Source organism: Euleptes europaea, chromosome 19, assembly GCF_029931775.1.
Source record: "Euleptes europaea isolate rEulEur1 chromosome 19, rEulEur1.hap1, whole genome shotgun sequence".
Taxonomy (NCBI): domain Eukaryota; kingdom Metazoa; phylum Chordata; class Lepidosauria; order Squamata; family Sphaerodactylidae; genus Euleptes; species Euleptes europaea.
In genome coordinates this window covers 15093740-15113266 of record NC_079330.1, presented here as the reverse complement: position 1 = coordinate 15113266, position 19527 = coordinate 15093740, and the positions used below count along the sequence as shown (strand labels likewise).

General features: G+C 49.1%; 1 protein-coding gene across 5 annotated transcripts in view; it reads right to left on the bottom strand.

Annotated features, from left to right (window-relative positions):
* CAMTA1 (calmodulin binding transcription activator 1) overlaps nt 1-19527 on the bottom strand; it is an 815188-nt gene that overhangs the window by 62464 nt on the left and 733197 nt on the right. For all 5 annotated transcript variants that reach the window (XM_056865058.1, XM_056865060.1, XM_056865059.1 and 2 more), the window contains exons 7-8: nt 9367-9507; nt 2160-4012 (exon numbers count right to left, since the gene is read on the bottom strand). In XM_056865058.1, the coding sequence (XP_056721036.1) occupies nt 2160-4012; nt 9367-9507 (1994 nt within the window). The remainder of the gene's footprint in view (nt 1-2159; nt 4013-9366; nt 9508-19527) is intronic.

Genomic DNA, 19527 nt, shown 5'->3' with positions numbered 1-19527 from the left:
CAATAAAAAGGGATTATAAAAGTCACAGCAGCAACTCGGGGGAAAAAGAGAGAAAAGCCAGCTTCCTCGATGTCCCTTCAGAAAAAGGGAAGGGGGTTTCACAAGGAGGGTCAGAGCTCATTTGCTTCAACATATCTATCAGTCTTTGAAAGGCGCCACAAGATACTTTTTATTTTTACTGCAACAGGCTTACTGCAACACTTCCATTTTTTAAAACATGAAAAACAGCCATGGAAAGAACAGTGAGGGGAATTGGAAAGAACTGAACTATTTCCCCTTTGGCTGTTTTTCTTTTAATCCCTACCATCCATTATTTTTCCAACTGTGTAGAAAAGATACTACTTGTCTACTGAGATCTATATTAATTTGTCCTTACGGTGGAAAAAAAAAGACTGATTCTGGGTTGACAAAGGGCTGAAGAGGAAAGGGTGAAGCAGCCGTGTCCCGTCCCCCGCAAACGTGTAGCTTCACATGGATTATAAAGAAGCCAGGAGATTCTGATCTCTGTCTCCCACCTAAAGTCTACTTTGACTCCCAGAGTAGGAAATTGCTTTATGGTCTGAAGCTGGAAACAGACAATAAGAGTATGATTTCAGAGAGAAGAAGAAAAAGAGTTGTTTTTTATATGCCGACTTTCTCTACCACTTAAGGAAGAATCAAACCGGCTTACAATCACCTTCCCTTTCCCTCCCCACAACAGACACCCTGTGCGATAGGTGGGGCTGAGAGAGCTTTAAGAGAGCTGTGACTAGCCCAAGGTCACCCAACTGGCTTCGTGTGTAGGAAACAAATCCAATTCACCAGATTAGCCTCCGCCGCTCATGTGGAGGAGTGGGGACTCAAACCCGGTTCTCCGGGTCAGCGCCCATTGCTCCAAACCACCGCTCTTAAACACTACACCATGCTGGCTCCCTAAGTTGTACATACAGGGTTTGGGTGTGTTCCTCTGTCATCTCTAGGCAAAAGGGCTTGGTGTGTTCCCTTGGCATTCTGCTGAATAGAAAAATGTCTCGGAGAAGGATATGAAGTCTTCCGACCAGAGCCTTAGTTGCATTTGCTGCTGCTCTGGTGCCCTCATGTGGCAGAAAGGCAAAGACAGAAAGATGCTCTCAAAAGAATTCGCAGAGAGAGAAGGTTTGGCTTAATGCACAACACGACTCTTCCGGCGGTACCACCATCCCTCTGAGACCCCAACCTGCTGTGCCGAAGGAGCAGGAACTAGAGAGGTCCAGAAGTGAGACAAAACGTGCAAGGATACTGAGTATCCCACACTGTCCTACCACTGGAACTTCCTCAAGTCAGGAAACTACGAGGATCTGATCAGCATGGGAGGAAGAGATGAATGGACTGAGGGGCTTGGAGTGGAGATCTCGACACCACAGGCAAGTTTAGTAAGCCTTGATCCAATTCCCCCTAACTCTGCTTCACACACTACTTTAGAAAGGCTAGAACGGGCTACGGAAGGGTTTGCTTCCCTGCCCTCCTTCCCTGGAACAAATGAAGATGTTCTGGGCACCCAGTTATTCTTTGGTCCCCCAGTCCGCCTGCCTGTCTTCCCATTTCACTTGCATTGCCCTGGCAGGCAGCGAGGACGAAGAAGAAGAGATGATTTTTATATGCCGACTTTCTCTACCACTTAAGGGAGACTTAAACAGTCTTGCCTTCCCTCCCCACAACAGACACCCTGTGAGGTGGGTGGGGCTGAGAGAGCTGTGACTGGCCCAAGGTCACCCAGCTGGCTTCATGTGGAGGAGTGGGGAAACAAATCCAATTCACCAGATTAGCCTCCGCCGCTCATGTGGAGGAGTGGGGAATCAAACCCGGTTCTCCAGATCAGACTCCACCGCTCCAAACCACCGCTCTTAACCACTACACCACGCTGGATCTCCACTTCTTCCCTGCTCGTCCCTGGCAAATCAAAATACTAGAGAAGTCGAATGAGTGGAAAGGTCTTCCTCACCACTCGGTGGGAAGATGCCGGTGACTGTGCATGGATCCCCGCGTCAGAGATGGACATGGGAACTGGACCTTAGCCAATGCTGACAGGCCAGTGGTTTAGCAGAAGTTTCGATATCTCATTACATTTCTCCCAAGGAAAAGGGCTCCTGGAGACAAGAACCCTGCAAGGAGCGAAAAGCTGAACTAGCCTTAGAGCTCACCTCGGGGTAAGACCACTCTGGCGAGTAATCCGTCACCATGAAGAGGCGCCCACTCTGCTGGAGCATCCCGAGTGTGCCTTGCGTGGCGGCTGACACCACCTCTGTCACATGCATGTACGCCATGGCGCCGGCCCCGTTCTCTGTGCTGCTGAGGTGCAGGTTGGCTTGCTGGGGGCTGCAGCAGGGAATGCACATCTCCGCCTGGCTGTAGGAAGCCCGGTTCCCGTCCTCCGGCTGTGGCAGCCCAGCGCTCTCCCCAGATACCAGCTGGTGCCCGTAAATGGTGTTGCCCCCGCCTTCCACCGAGATGAAATCATTGATCAGGTCCGAAAACTGGTTGCTAAAGGAGATGTCGAAGTGGTCCAAGCTCAGCTCCATGTTGGAGTTGTTGTTTAAGCTCGGGTGGGCGACAGGGTAGAGGCCTTGCACCATGTTCCCTTGGAGGATGGGCAGGTTGCTCCCGTTTCTCAAGGTGCCGTTGGCTTCCGGCTGCATATAGTGCTCTGTGCTGCAGGTCTGGAGGTCCCCCGATTTCAGCAGGTTCTCGTTCCCTTCCACCTGCGGCGAGGTCTCCATGGGGACTTCCCCTTCTGCCGCCATGCTCTGAAAGTTGGCCTGGAACTGCATGAGCTGAAGCGAAGAAGTGGACTCGATCCGGGCCTCCACTGTGCCGTTGCAGTTGGAGGCGTTTTGGGAGGAGGCCTCGGTCTTCACATTGGGGAGCCCTAGAGGGTTGACGAAGGAGCCGCTCGCGTCGCCCAGGTTGCCGTGAGCGTTTTGCTCCAGGGGGAGAGGTTTGCCTGCGTCTTGTAGGAAGAAGCTGGGGGAAGGGGTCTGGTGGACGTGGGGACTCTGGACGGCCTGATTGAAATTGGAGGCGTAATCCTTGTTGGAGTCGATAGCGCTGAAGTCCATTTGCTCCAAGGTGGTGCTCGGGCTCAGTCCTCCTCCGGAGGGGAGCAAACCGGAACCGGTGGTAAGGGTGAGCGAGTTGGACGACGAAGAGGAAGAGAAGGCCTCCTTGGCCATCTGCTGCTCAAAGGACGTGTCCTCGGTTTTGATTTCCTTGGTGAGGGCCGCGCTGAAGTTGAACCCGCGCTCCGTCGTGGGCGACTGCCGGATGTTGGTGCCGATGCCGTCACCTTTGGGGCCCCCTCCTCCGTACGTCTGTCCCTGCTTGGGATTGTTAAGGAAGCAGTCCGGGTCGAAGTTCATGGCGGTTTCTGGGATCTTCCTGCTGCTGTCGAGCGTCGTCGAGAGCACCAGCTCTTCTGAGACGCTGGCGGGCAACATGGAGAGGCCCTCTGAGCTGCTGGCAGTGGGGAAGGCAAACTTGTGGCCGTCCGAGCTCACGGCCAGCACCAGTCCTTGCGCGGCGGTGTCCGAGGCGAGGAGGTGCTGATTCGGGCCGGCAGTGGGCGACATGGTATAGACGCTTTCGCTGGTGACATCCGACATGAAGACCGTGGCGCTCTGTGACAGGTTGCCCATCACGGAGGCCACGGCCATGCTGGAGACCCCGGTGACTGCTGGGCTGTCGGCCACGTCCGGATCGCTGTTCAGTCCGCTGCTGATGGACACGGGAGAATTCTGGGTCGTGTCGGGAACTTCGACCTGATTGGTCGAGGAGACCTCCGTACTGTTCTGGTGGAGAAGCACCGGCTTTGCCACTTTGCCGTTCCTCTTCTCCCTGCTGGAGGACTTGCCGTGGCTGTGCTCGTTCTTCCCTTCGGAGACGTCATTGTTCTGCACCTCGGAGTGGGCGCTGTACCCGCCCGACCTCGGCTCGACCTTTGGTGATATGATGCGGTGTTTGGCACTATTGCATTTGTGGTGCACGCTGCTACCTGCGCCTGTCCCAGAGAGGAAAACAAACCCAGGTTCATTAATTGGAACACAAAACCAGCCCAAGATTGCATTGCTGTTTGCCTGAGCTGCTGATCCCAATAAGGTAAATAACCTGGGTCAAAGGAGCCTAGTATTTTTAAGCCTAAACAACATTAGAGGAAACCCACAGCATGTTTGGAGAACAAGCTGCCAAGGGCCCCAGGACTTAAACTGCTGCCTGGATGCTGGGACTGAACTGGGTGTGCCCATCTCTCAGAACCCCCTCCTTCAGGTAAGGTGGGATCAGTAGGGTGCCACGTCAATTCTTGCAATCGGCATGCAGTTTGAGGACTCTGCACAGGCCAGACTGGGTATGCACACTGGTCTTCAGCCCTTGCCAAGTGCAACCTGTGTGCTTCCTTTCCCTTTATTCTCTCTCACGTTGCAGCCAAAGACATTTGAATCTAATATTTTGCCCAAGTATAGCATTCTCAGGTACTCATTCTATACATTCATTGACACTTTCCCCAGTCATCCAGCCATGGAAGGTTTTATTTATGTATTTTATTCATTTCTTCCAACTGGATCCATCCTGTCTGCCCCATGGTATTTCAAATGTCACAACCTCTAGTTTCACAAATGTAAGAATCACTGTGTCTTTCTTAACTTCTGTTTTCTACCCTGCAAGGGTAGTACTGCAGTCAAAGCCCTGCTGACGACCTAAGTTCAATCCCAACGGAAGTCAGTTGCAGGTAGCCAGCTCAAGGTGGACTCAGCCTCCCATCCTTCCGAGGTCGGTAAAATGAGTACCCAGCTTGCGGGGGGGTAAAGTGTAGATAACTGGGGAAGGCAACGGCAAACCACCCTGTAAGCATAGCCTGCCTAGTTAAATGTCAGGATGTGACGTCACCCCATGGGTCAGGAATGACCGGGTGCTTGCACAGGGGACTACCTTTACCTTACCCTGCAAGGGACCCATGAATTACAAATAGTGCCAGAGAGACATGGGTGATGGTTGGCATTTATGTTCCCAAGGGAGAATGGCTATGACTTCTTTGTCCCAGCATGCATTGGTGCATCCTGAGATCTATTGCTTCAGGCAGTCTAACCTGATTGGTCACTTTTGCCATCTTAAGATAAAAGACGAGTACAGAGGTGGCTTCCAGCATACCTTCTCCAAGAAATTCCCTTTTTCCTTTGACATCCAACCTGAATTTCTGTGCACCTTGAACGTTTGCTCATTGTTTTGTTAATTTTGATCAGGCCTAATAAAGGTATTGTTTGGATTTTTCTGATAACTAACAGAGCCAGCTATGTTTTTTTTAAACTTACCCTTACCTCAACTTTCAAAATGCTATGTTTCGTGCAAGATACAAAAATTGTTTAATGAAGAATGTTTTAGGGAAAGGCCATGCAATTCCCAGGTATGACAACAAATGTAGCTACAAGGAATACAATCTGAGGATGGGGAGCATAAGATTATCAATGAAATGGGGGGGGGGTTTGCTCACCACACCATCTGACCTTTCACAGATAATACACCCTCCTTCTCTTCCCGAAATTGCTGCCTGATCTCCCCCCGGGGGAAGGCAGCATTATACGCTTCTCCACTGCCCGCTGCATTAATTGACTCAGTGACTGCATGTAAAAGCCACACAACGTGCCTGGGATTTTGGTTAAAGGCATGTCAGAAAAACAGAGCTGCCTGACCAGATCTTCTCATAGCTCAAAACTATACATGCCTATAAATGCATGTGCAGGAACACTACTGTCTTAGCGTTCATGCATATGTATTTGTAGCCGGGTGTAGTAGAGGCATGGTACGTCAGCTCACACTTGGAAATTAAGGGCCAAACTACTCACTGATGCTCTGGATCCCCAGATGTGTAAATCAGATGCAAAAAAGCAGCTGTGATATGTTGGAGCTGGTGGGGGGGACTCTTTGCTCCCACATCTGTTCCCTGACCAGAAATCTCGCCTCCCCCCATAGGGCTGTTTTAACTCGCAGTAGGGGAAAAGGCAGGTACCTGTACTATGCCTGTCTCCCCCCCATAGGGTTGCCAACCTCCAGTTACTAGCTGGAGATCTCCTGCTATTACAACTGATCTCCAGCCGATATAAATCAGAAAATGGCCGCTTTGGCAATTGGACTCTATCGCATTGAAATCCCTGCCCTCTTCAGGCTCCGCCCCAAAAACCTCCAAACCAGTGGTGAAGAGGGACCTGGCAATCTACCCCTCCGTCAGGGCTTAAAGCAGCCATGGGGGTCAAGAGTTAACACTGTTGCCTCAGCACTATGGCCCAGGTTTAGATTGCCTTCCTTCCCTTAATACCCACAGATCCTGGAGGCGAGGACATGGATTCCCGAAGACTGACATCTCTTACAATTCACACCAGACCCTTTTCAATCCAGTTTCAGGCCTGGCAACTGAACGGGAATCACAGTTCTCCCCCTCTAAGCATGAACTGCTGCATTCCGCTCCTCAAGGGAGACTGAGCCGGTGCCAAGCTTTGCTCTAGAAGTTTCCCAAGGGTGTTCAACCCAGATGCAGAACCCGTACTATGTATTTGAGAGGGGCCGTGGCTCAGTGGTAGAGCATCTGCTTGGCATGCAGAAGGTCCCAGGTTCAATCCCCGGCATCTCCAGTTAAAGGGACTAGGCAGGTAGGTGATGTGAAAGACCTCTGCCTGAGACCCTGGAGAGCTGCCGCCACTCTGAGTAGACAGTACTGACTTTGATGGACCAAGGGTCTGATTCAGTATAAGGCAGCTTCATGTGTATGTCTGAACAGAGACCGTGAAGAACGATGGAGATCTCTGAAATAAGCAAATGCTTATTAATTCTGCATAATTTGCTCAGTATGAATGTTTCGAAGTTCTGGAGAGAGCAGAAAAGGGGCAGGCATGGGATATGAAGACAAAAACGAAGGGCCAGAATAAATCTATGAAGTGCACATGAACCTTGGAAGCACTGCCCGGGGCCCTCTTACATCTTAGCTGCCATTTCAAACTTTTCGGCACACAACCGTGAGGAGTGGAAATGTTGCTTTTAAAAAGAAAAGAGTTCTGCAGATGTACAAACTATACAGAGTTTTGGCTGAGTGATGAAGAGCAATGAAGAAGAGTATTCTTAGACAAGTGAACATTGCTATAGAGGGTCTTGAGCGACCTGCATTTCTCACCTCCACCCATGCCTCTGACCAATGCAATTCACTCCCACGCATAGACAGCCACAAGCAGCTTTAAAAGCGGATTAGACGGATTCATGGGGAGTGGGCTGTGGCTCAATGGAAGAGCATCTGCTTGGCATGCAGAAGGTCCCAGGTTCAACTCCCGGCATCTCCAGTTAAAGGGACTAGGCAGGCAGGTGATGTGAAAGACCTCAGCCTGAGACCCTGGAGAGCCACTGCCAGTCTGAGTAGACAATACTGACTTTGATGGACCAAGGGTCTGATTCAGTATAAGGCAGCTTCATGTGTTCATAGATCTATCAGTGGCTACTAGCCATGGTGACTAAAGGGAACCTCCAGGCAGTAAACCAACAACCCTCTGAATATGGGTGCCAGGAGGCAACATCAAGGGAAGGCCTCAGCCTCTATGCCTTGTTGGACCTCCAGAGGAAATGGTTGGCCACTGCATGGGACAGGATGCAGGATGAGACCCTGGAGAGCCGCTGCCAGCCTGAGTGGACAATACTGACTGTGATGGACCAATGGTCTGATTCAGTAGAAGGCAGCTTCATGGGTCATGTGCCCATGTGACTAGGTGGATCACTGGTCTGATCCAGCAGGGATCTTCTTATGTTCTGAAGTTATCCAACCTGCTGAGCTCCTACTGAAAAGCTCCACAGCACCCGACAGACCCTCCGTCATGGATTCCCCGCCCCCATTGCAGCCTTTTCAACATGATAATGGTCTAAACACACGATGAAAGTGTTCTTGAGCTGTACAGCAGACAAGATGGAACACTCCCCCGTGAAAAAACGCCTCTGCGCAAAGAATACTAGAAGCCAGGATGATTGTGTCCACCAAACCCAAATGGGACAAACGTCCCTACAAACCATCCCCCACTTGTAGTCTGCAGGGTTTCAGTCTGGGAAGAACTCCCCTATGGGATGAGCTGACTGTCTAGACTGGGTCATGGGGGCCGCATCAGGAGGTCAAGGGGGCCCATGGAGAATATACTAATGATTTCTCTTCCCTGCTTTCCTTTTTCTTTCCAAAAGGCTTTGATGCATTTTTTTTACTGTACATTATGTCACAATTATATTATTTGGATGTGTGGTAGATTATAACTCTATGACTGACCACTGAGAAAGGCCTTCTCAGGCCAAAACGCGTTTGGTCCTTGTTGGATCCTACTTTGGTCAATGTAAGATTGTACATCACATGTGTATAAGTTTGTATGTATATTGAATGTGAAAGTCTTGCCTATGTTAGAGGCCTTATGTTTTTAACTTGACTGTGCACCTTATTAAAATTTATATATTTGTAATTTTAGCATTTTTCAGCTCAACCTCTTCGGTTTGGAATCAGCATTTTGGTTGAGTTCCATTTGTCCCCCCCCTCTTTTTGTTGTTGTTGTTTGGCCGCATCAGGAGGCCATGAACATCGCCAGTGTCCCAAGAGCATTCTCAGCTGGGTCTATGCAGCTTGCAAAGCCTGGGCATATTGGTAGATAGGGGCCATTTTAAGTGCATTCAGAATCCCCATTTTGGAGGAAAGAAGAGCAGAAAGCAGAAGCCAACCAGCTACATAATGGTCTGGAAAAATGGCCGGTGTGGCAAGGTGCCGCTGACTGGCAGCAGAACCGAGTTAAGGCATCCTGGTTACCTTGCCAGATCAGACCATAATGTCCATTTAGTCGAGCATCCTGTCTCTGAACGCAGCCAATCAGATGGGGGCGGGGGGAAGGACTCCCAAGCAGAGGAGACAGACTTTGCCCTGTTGTTTATCTTCAACATTTGGCACGCAGAGAGAGACTCTTTGGGGCTCAGCCCCAGCATCTGTCTGCAATGCCAGTTCTCAGCCCCAGAACATACTAGATCACGAATAGATTAAATTATCCCTGAGCGAGTGTAGGAAGTAGTTCTGGTATTGTTGATTAAGGGGATGGACTATGGACCCAAGGCAGTGCTCTGACACTGACTTTAGCCCAGCAGCTTTTCTTCTAAGCTCAGGATGCTGCATCCGTACCTGAAGGTTCCACTTAGGCTAGCATGGCGAATAGACCTCGCTGGACAAATCCACCTTTCCCTCCTTCGCAACACTCAATGTGCTGCAAAACTCTACAAAGTCTTGAAACGTCAACAGCGACATAACATAGTCTGTTCCAACTCCTTGCTGCTTTCCGGCCCGGCCCCAAATTTTGTGCTGCTCACCCAAGTTGCCCGTGCAAAGGCAATTGTGCGTCCGAGGCTGTGGTTTGGTCTGGTGACTGTCCAGGATCTGCTGTACCAGCTGCTCCACTGAGAACCCCGAACTGCTGTTCCCATTGCTGCATGTCCACTTGATGCCATGAACTGTGGAGAGAATGACAGAGGGGGCCTGTCAGGGACCGCACAGCAGGCAGTGGGACTAAGCTAGCCCCCAAGGGGAGTCAGCAGCCAGTCCAAAGCTTCCTGGCCGCTTGCAGAGCTTAGGCTGCGTACAGGCTGTGTGGAATCACGAGAATGAGTCCCCCTCCCCATCCCAGGTAAACAAGATGAGATTCACATGTCTTGTTTCTCCCATCAATGCAAACTGTAGGCTCCTGCAGCCTCATTTTGCCTCAGGGCTGTGTAAGGAAGACAGAGGGTGTTTCAATCTTTCACTCAGTTTCACTGTTTGAAACTGAGTGCCCTATTGGTATTTTAGAGGCAGGAAATAAAGCCAGTTTTTAAAGGACACCTCTTTTGTCCTTTAAAACGGCAATCACAAAGCAAGGAGCCTGATTTCGAACAAACCAACAAAGTGCAGGTTGAAGGATTAACAGCACAGTTTTGTGCAGAGTAACTCCGATCTAAGCTCACTGACATTAAAGGACTTTAAAAGGTGTTACTCTTCTTAGGACTGCACTATAAACTTCTTTCTTCTCCACATGGCCCTGTGGCAAACTGAAGCTGCACAGGCCTGCAAACAAGATGTGCACTCTTTGCTTCATCTGTTTGAGCCGTAAGATAGCTTTTGACCCAACCTGGCCCATCCCACAATAATCAGACGCCAGTACGGAAGCCCACTTTTCCCAGAGGCATGTTTTCCAAAAGCCAAACCAGATGAGATGGTTTACACAACAGGGGAAATAGTGTTTGCTCGGGGCTGTTTCTGATCAGGTCCTGTTGAATCAGATGCACCCTGGAGTTTCATGTTAGCAAGTACCGGTAATTGCAAAGGGAGGCCAGAAGATCCTCCTTTCCCCTTCTCTTTGCACTCGTGTGGGTACATATGCATCTGCCAATCCAGACAAGACTCTAGGGCCATTTATGCAGGGTCAATTCTGCTCCTAGCTCAATGCTGATTTTTAAAAATCTGATCTTTAAAATGACTATTCACGGTCCCGATGCAAGAGGAGAACAAACTCCACCCCCTCACCTACTCCTTGTTCCTTCGTTTGCATAGCCATTAGCAATAGTCGTTTGTATAGCTAAGCCATGGCTGGGATTCTGCATGCTTCCTTCAGTGAATGCTTCGAGGTGCGGGCGGAGCAAATACAAAAGGTCGTGTTAAAAGGGCTCTTAAGAAATGCGAAGCAGGTATGTGCCGGCTTCGCAGTGACGTCTGGAATGACGGTTCAGCGTGAAGAAATTTAAAAAATATGCGGGGCACTTCAGCCTGGAATGTGCTACTAATTACCAAGCATAAATGGCCTAGGAGTTTGGGGAACAGAGCTCCCAGTCCTTCTTAAAGTCCAGTTATCGGGCTCATGGCCTCCCCCAGTTGGATTGGGACTACGGCTCCTCCCCCATTCCATTTTCCTGATCTGAAACAGCCCCGGCAACCCCTCTTTCCCCTGTTGGGTAAACATATAGGTACCTTCACCTTGTTCTGGAGTCCTGATCTTAACCGGGCTCCCAATGTTCCTGATAACTGAATGTTTAAAAACACAGGGAGCTCTGTTCAAAAACTCCCAATGTCTCATCTGGTTTGGCTTTTGGAGAAACAGTTTATGCCTCTGACAAAGCGGGTTCTTGCTCAAAAAAGCTTTGGTCACAATACATTTGTTAGTCCTTGAAGTGCCACAGAAGACTTTTTTCCTTCCTAAGAAGAGGAAGAATGCACCTTACCCACTGAAAAAGGTCTTTTTAGTAAGGAAGAAAAAGGATTGAAAAATGTCAGGACACTGCTGCTGGCAGAGCAATTAACCCTGCAAGGAAAAAACACCCTTTGAAATAGTGTAAGACTGCACTAGGGATCTGGAGGGGGTTAGTTGCTTGATTTGGTATAGGCACTAGCCAATAGACACCACATCACCCATACAACACCTGTGGAATTATCCTTTGATTCCAACCTGGGAGAAGTAGTATAGCATCCTACAAACAGCTTGAGACACCCAGCAAACCCACAAAACTGGGGGGAAATGGCACATGTGCTATGAGGAACCCTGGCTTTTCTCTGCTCCCTGTTATTCTGGCCTCACTTGATTGGTGTTTTGCCCTTTTCGCCACCCACACTGCTCACTGGCTTTGAACTGGTTTCCTGGCTTTTGACTCCCAATCTTGGATTCAGATGCCTGAAGGGCCAGGCAGATTCACCTGGGAGCTTTTCTGGGAAACTGCTGCCTTTGGAAGCGTCACATTCTGCTGCTGCTACTGTTTTGAGGAGTGTGTATTCATCTGTGCCCTGACCTGGATGGCTCAGGCTAGCCTGATCTCGCCAGATCTCAGAAACTAAGCAGGGTCGGTCCTGATTAGTAGATGGATGGGAGACCACCAAGGTGTGTGATTTTGTTGGTACAGCCCATCAGACCAGTAAAAACGATACAACAATAAACCTCACATGAGCTACATTAAAAAGCGTTAAAAATGAAACATATTTATATAAATGTAAGAACACTTTACATAAAAGTGGGTGGAGTAGAAAAACATGCAAGAAGTGCCGATAACTGCATTCTAGCAGAAGTCTACGAAGCTTCATACAGACAGCACAAAATATGGCAACCTGAGTTGTGACCTGAGGGTTCTCACCGCTTAACAGTTTCGCGACCCTATCCGCTGAGTCCCGGCCTGGGAATCTTACCAACAGCGGAGAAATCATTCCAGCACGAGCATGTTCATGGACAGAGTAGTAGGATGTGTTTTGTGGGATCGACTTGCCCACGGCCACACAGACAAAATCTTTGAGCCCTGGGGATTTTTTTTTTTTTATAACGACCCTCTAGTAAGGCTGAGGGCAATGCTGAGCATTTGGCAAGTGTGAATGCTCTTCTATGTCTATTTGCTTCAAGTGATGAAGAAGTCTAATATTAAGGTTAATTTATCCCCATATCCCAGTATCTGTTTGTTCCCAGAATGCTTCGTGTGAACCAAAGTATATGCATGAACGCCTCTAAGATTCTAGTCTGTAACAATCCTTATAAGGATCATTGTTGGAAAGGTTATGAACACCCATTTATGGGGAATGTGCTTAGGTGCACTGGCCAGAGCTAAAGGCCTTTCAGAGTGACATTCTAGTTCTAAACACTCTTAATCATAACTTTGGGAGAGAGTCTAGACTTACGTAGTAAATGGCATGTTGTTTATCCATTCCTATAAAAGGCTAAGCCCCCTGCCATGGGGTAGGAGATGAGGGAAATTGGTTTCAGATCCACTTGGAATCTGTCCTTCTTCTCCCCACCTATAGGTGTGCTTTATATGTGCGCTTTGAATGTTAACTGTAATGTCTTTCCTGGATTTGCATTGCTTCATTATTAAAGCTGTTCTCTCTAGAACTCAGACTTCTCTGATTCCATTCTTAAAATCATGTTCGGCTTGGAGACACCCACAATATAAATCTACTACACAAGGGAAAGCAAATACGTAGCTGGAGCCAACAGGAATCTAGTTGTGGCTGAGCCAATAAAGGATGGTGTTCTGGTCAAGTAACTGTCGTCCATTGTCCTTAACTCTCTGTTGAACTGATGTTATAGCCTGATTTAAGCTTAGCTCTAATATAGAATGGGTAGCAAAACCAAGGTTGCTATGCAGAGGAAGGCGGTGGCAAACCATCTCTGTTAGTCTCTTGCCTTGAAAATCTTACTGGGTTGCCCTAAGTCAGCTGACACTTTCCACACACACATATATTTGTCTGTACAATTCTGGGGCTGGCTGTATCTTCTGGATTGGATACCAGAAGTTTTAAAGAGAGTGGGTGTGACATCCAGCACCGTTTCTTTCTCTTTGTCCTGCTTCTGGCCGTGGTCAAATATGTTTTGTTATTTTTATTCTGAAGAAGAAGAAGAGTTGGTTTTTATATGCCGACTTTCTCTACCACTTAAGGGTGACTCAAACCGGCTTACAATCACCTTCCCCTCCCCCCACCCCAGACACCCTATGAGGTAGGAGAGGCTGAGAGAGAGAGTGACTTGCCCAAGGTCACCCAGCTGGCTTCATGTGTAAGGTAAAGGTCCCCTGTGCAAGCACCGGGTCATTCCTGACCCATGGGGTGACATCACATCCCGACGTTTACTAGGCAGACTTTGTTTGCGGGGTGGTTTGCCAGTGCCTTCCCCAGTCATCTTCCCTTTACCCCCAGCAAGCTGGGTACTCATTTGACCGACCTGGGAAGGATGGAAGGCTGAGTCAACCTTGGGCCGGCGATCTGAAACCAACTTCCGTCGGGATCAAACTCAGGTTGTGAGCAGAGCTTGGACTGCAGTACTGCAGCTTACCACTCTGACCCAGGAGTGGGGAAACAAATCCAGTTCACCAGATTAGCCTCCACCGCTTATGTGGAGGAGTGGGGGAATCAAACTCAGTTCTCCAGATCAGAGTCCACCGCTCTTAACCACTACACCACGCTGGCTCTCGCTGGCACCAGAGAAAGCTACAAAACCTGTTTGACCAGAGGCAATAGCGGGATATGCATGCCCACCATGGACAGCGATCCCCCCCCAATATTATGGACTGGCTGATACCCTGCCTGTTTGCAGAGTCTCCTCCCTTCTTGCTACTGATTCTCCTAATTCTGATATCAAGCCAGGTTGCCAGTCCCTCCAACCGGCTCCGGGTGTGGGTGTCGCTGCTCCCCTTTCTGTTGTGAAGGTTATAAAATGAAAAGCCACTGAAGGGTGACAGATTGCAAGGAAAGAATTTCGGGTTGCTTAATGTAAATTACAGACTGTCTTGGCACATCCAATATGCAGATTGTCTCGCTTTCCTTGCGCAGCGCCCCCCCTTTAAGAAAACCTCCTCTGAGCCAGTGAGTTGTTAGCGCTGAATATAAAATACTATCAAGATGGCTTTTAACATGTCACGCTCGGCTTCCTGACACATAATGAATCAGCGGGAAGGGAGGGGGGGGGAAAGAGTGCATTATGAAGGCAAGGTTAATAAAACAGCACCCCCCCTTCCCCTCTCTTGAAGGCTGAACTATCAAAACAGCTTTGAAAGCACAGAGGATTCCATTTGAGGTCATAATGTGGGGATTTGACAAATAAACAAATAGGCGAAATAAAAGGGCCAGAGCCAAATGGGACCCTCGCAAGATGCATTGTCGCACGAAACCCTGCAAAAAGCTCGCCTCTTTCCCCCTTCCGAGACCCAAAGCCTGGCAAGACAGCCCTCAACTCGTATCCTTTTGTAGATATAGAGGTGGGACGAGGTAAACAAACAAACAAACAAACAAACAAACAAAGGCTGGAATATGGAAGAGGCTGCTCATAAGAGCTGGTCTAGGAGATCGGGGGGGGGCTCAACCACACTTGGTGCGGGGAGTTCTTTGGACAGGCTCCCAGCATTTTGCAAACCGTAATTTTCCTGTGTGGGAACAACAACTAACTTGGCATATGTAGACAAGCCCCCTTCTGGCAGACTCACCCAACAATCTCGAGCAGCACGCGCTCAGTTCCCTGCCTGCGAAAATGGAATTCATAAAAGCCTAGCTCAGGGCCAAAATAAATGTTACGTTTGACACGTGTCAGGGCATGGGAGCCTGACCCGACTGGTAGTCAAACTTTAGCGTGGAGACTAACCTTTAAAAACATCTTGCTCTGTCTCCACATGTCCATTCCCAGGGGAAAGGGCAAACAGGCCTCCCCCACAGCCATTTCCACTGGTGAAAAAGGCATGGGAGAGAAGCATGAAGCCCCTCCTTCCCCCCTCGCAGGGTTTGGAACTATGCAGGATGCCAAAGATGTTTTAAAAGTTTTTAAAAAGTTAGCCCCTGCTCTAATGTTTGGTTGTGAATCAGGTCAGGCTCCTGTGTCTCAACAAGTGTCAAATGTAAGTGCTCCTTCTTTCACCTCCTTGGAGCAGGTGGTGGTTCAGAAGATCCCAGGAGGCATCACTTTGGGTCTGCAGAGAGCATCCACCTGAGAATAGCATCTCTCATCATAGGAGGATGCTTGCCTTGGGACCTCTCCACCTGTTGCAATGGCTCCTCATAGCAGTCATTTTGCAGCGATACCCACGGCCCGTTCTCAATGTTCCAAAAGTGCCCACAGGCTCAAGTAGGTTAAAGGAAAAACAAGAGGAGTGTGGTACTACCCCAGGGGCTTAAAGAAGAAGAAGAGTTGGTTTTTATATGCCGACTTTCTCTGTCACTTAAGGCAGAATCAAACCCCTTACAATCTCCTTCCCTTCCCCTCCCCACAACAGTCAACCTGTGAGATAGGTGGGGCTAGTAAAAGGTAAAGGTCCCCTGTGCAAGCACCAGGTCATTCCTGACCCATGGGGTGACGTCACATCCTGACGTTTACTAGGCAGACTTTGTTTATGGGGTGGCTTGCCAGTGCCTTCCCCAGTCATCTTCCCTTTACCCCCAGCAAGCTGGGTACTCATTTTACCGACCTCGGGAGGATGGAAGGCTGAGTCAACCTTGAGTCGGCGACCTGAAACCAACTTTTGTCGGTATTGAACTCGGGTCGTGAGCAGAGCTTGGACTGCAGTACTGCAGCTTACCACTCTGCGCCACGGGGCTCCTCCAGGTGGGGCTGAGAGAGCTCTTAATAGAACTGTGGCTAACCCAAGGTCACCCAGCTGGCTTCATGTGTAGGAGTGGGGAAAGAAATCCAGTTCACCAGATTAGCCTCCGCCGCTCATGTGGAGGAGTGGGGAATCAAACCCAGCTCTCCAGATCAGAGTCCACCTCTCCAAACCACCGCTCTTAACCACTACACCACGCTGGTTCTCTGTGTGATGACACCCTCCACCATTTCCCAATGAGAAGCTTGACTGCCCTGTACAGCAGCACAGGGAAGCCCAGAATGGGTTACAGCCCAGGCCTTTCCCCAAAGCCCTGCCATGTTCAGAACATCTCCCGGCCCTAACGGACTGCCTATCTTCAGCTCCCTCCTTTTCATCCTTCCCCAGCCCTGCCTAAAGTCTAGGCACTTGACACTTCTGTACGCCAGAAAGAGGGGTATACGTTTTACACCCTTTTTCTCAAAATCAAGGATCGCAAGCTGAGTTCTTACCTGCTGTAACATATACAACATATGAACACAGGAAGCTGCCTTTCTGGGGGTCCATCTAGGACAGTACTGTCCCTCCTGATGGGCAGAGGCCCTCCTAGCTGTCAGAGGCAGAGCAGCTTTCCCCATCACCTGCTACCTGAGATAATTTAGTTCATGCGCACGCAAAGCATGTCTTAAAACAACTGAGTTACACCCCCCATCAGTGAAGAATCATCTCCATCTGCTTATTTACTCTTCAATAGCCGGTGTTCCACGCTGATTTAAAAGGCGAGAGGATGTTTGCGTTCTTTAGGCCAAAGATCTACCAGAAAAACAGAACAATGTCCTATCCTACCAATGGTTCAAAACAAACCCCACCAGCTGCAGTATGGACCATGCTTGGTGCCTCAGCTGAACCCATATTTTAGCTTCCCCGCACGTGCCACAGAGTCACTCCTCCCATCTCCCCCTCGATTTAATTTCTAAAGACACAGGAAAGGGGGCTAGAGCCAGAAGAGTCGTGACTATGACAACATCTTGTAAAGGCATCACCAACATCTCAGGGACAGTAAGATGCTAAAGGCAGGTACCGGTATACTGGGCTATTGGAACATCCGGAGTGGGCGCAGGGAAGGGCCTGGTTGAGCCAGGCAGAAGGAATTCAGCTGCATGTGGGCTCTTTCGCTCCCTTTTAACTCCTCGGCATCCAAATGACCACCCCTGTATTGACTCAATGGCTACCCATTCATTAGTCTTGTCAGGACTTTCTTCGATCACCAGCAAAATGGTTTGGGGATATTACATAGAATCATAGAGTTGGAAGGGATCACCAGGGCCATCTAGTCCAACCCCCTGCACAATGCAGGAATTTCACAACTATCTCCCCCACACACCCCCAGTGACCCCTACTCCATCCCCAGAAGATGGCCAAGATGCCCTCCCTCTCATCATCTGCTTAAGGCCACAGAATCAGCATTGCTGACAGATGGCCATATGGCCTCTGCTTAAAAACCTCCAGGGAAGGAACACTTACTGCCTCCCGAGGAAGCCTGTTCCATTGAGGAACTGCTCTAACTGTTAGAAAATTGTTACTGATGTCTAGATGGAAACTCTTTTGATTTAATTTTAACACATTGGTTCTGGTCCGACCTTCTGGGGCAACAGAAAACAACTCGGCACCAACATGTATGCAGAGCACTCATGGCAGGGACGACCAGTTGCCAGTGAGCCAAGGGACCAAAGCAGGGCCTGGCTCCTTTTCTCCACCAGCTCCTCTGGGACCATAATACCGATCACAGTTTCTCAGAATGGACATTCTTTCTCAGACCAGATAAATTCTCTTTCGCTTGTCTCAGATTGCCACTAGTTATTGGGGACATATGTGTGTGAGAGAGAGATAGCTCCATGGAAGAGAAGGGAAAGCCTGAGGCCTCCTGCAAAGATCAACGGGGACAAGAGCAACAGTGATCCTTAGCATTTTGAGAATTCAAAGCACCTCACAAAAATTATTGGAGCACTATGTACAACAACCCTGTAAGGTAGTTTGGCCATGTGTGTATGTGTAAAGTGCCATCAAGTTGCAGCCAGGTTATGGCAACACAGTAGGGTTTTCAAGGCAAGAGGCTAACAGAGGTGGTTTGCCATTGCCTTCTTCTGCATAATGACCCTGGTATTCCTTGGCAGGCCGACACTGCTTAGCTTCTGAGATCTCATGAGATCCGGCTAGCCTGGGCCATCCAGGTCAGGGAGTTTGGTCATATTACCCCCACAACGCAGAATGGGGTAGGTGAGTTGTAGGTGGTCTGAGGTGAGCTTTGAACTTGGGCCTTCCTGATTCCCAGCTGTGATGCTGCGTGGTAAGAGGTTAAGAGCAGTGGCTTGGAGCGGTGGACTCTAATCTGGGGAACTGGGTTTGATTCCCCACTCCTCCACCTGAGCTCTGGATGCTAATCTAGTGAACTGGGTTTGTTTCCCCACTCCTCCACATGAAGCCAGCTGGGTGACCTTGGGCTAGTCACAGCTCTCTTAGAGCTCTCTCAGCCCCACCTACCTCACAGGGTGTCTGTTGTGGGGAGGGGAAGGGGTGATTGTAAGCCTGTTTGATTCTTCCTTAAGTGGTAGAGGAACTCTTCTTCTTCTTCCTCTTCCTCTTCCTCTTCCTCTTCTTCTTCTTCTTCTTCTTCTTCTTCTTTTTCTTCTTCTTCTTCTTCTCCCTCTTCTTCTTCTTCCTCTTCTTCTTCTTCTTCTCTATCACAGTTTTCTCTCTTTCTCTCTCTGTGGCATTTTGTTTTCCTTGGCAATAAAAAAAGCTCTCAACTCTCCCTATTAATGGGATTCAAGACCCACCCCCAGTTTGTTCCTTGGTTGTTGACACGAGAAGGCTGGCATCTCCGTGGAAACCATCCATTTAAAATAGCAGCTTTGCCCCTTTATCACCCGCCTTGCACACACACACACATGCGGTCCCTTGCTTGCTGACAGAAATAGCCTCACTTCAGGCTTTTCTCAGCTCAATTGGGTGAAATTTTCATTAGATTTATCTTTTCCTACCCGGACACCCACACACAATTCAATTTTCCAATGCCACCTATCTGTGTCCAACACCCTCTCAGAGGCTAGGAAGGCAAAACATCTCTCGTGCATTCCCCTGTTAAGACCAGGGACCATTTGAGCTTCCCTCCCCACAGCACCCATGATTTAATTGTGTGGATTTATGCAATACTTTCATTTTCACCAACGCAAGGCTTCATTCCGCCAGGAAACATTTCCTTATAAACCAACTCAGGTGAAACCCCTCCATTTGCTCTTAAATTGCACATGGGAATAAAACATGGTGGAACATTTTCGTTTAACTACAAAAGACAATTAAAAAAAAATCAGCTGCCTGTTTTCGAAGGTACAGTGCCTGCAATGTAATCCCATTAAACTGCTCTCATCAGCTCTGTCCGAGCACTTTCCCCCTATCACAGAGAAG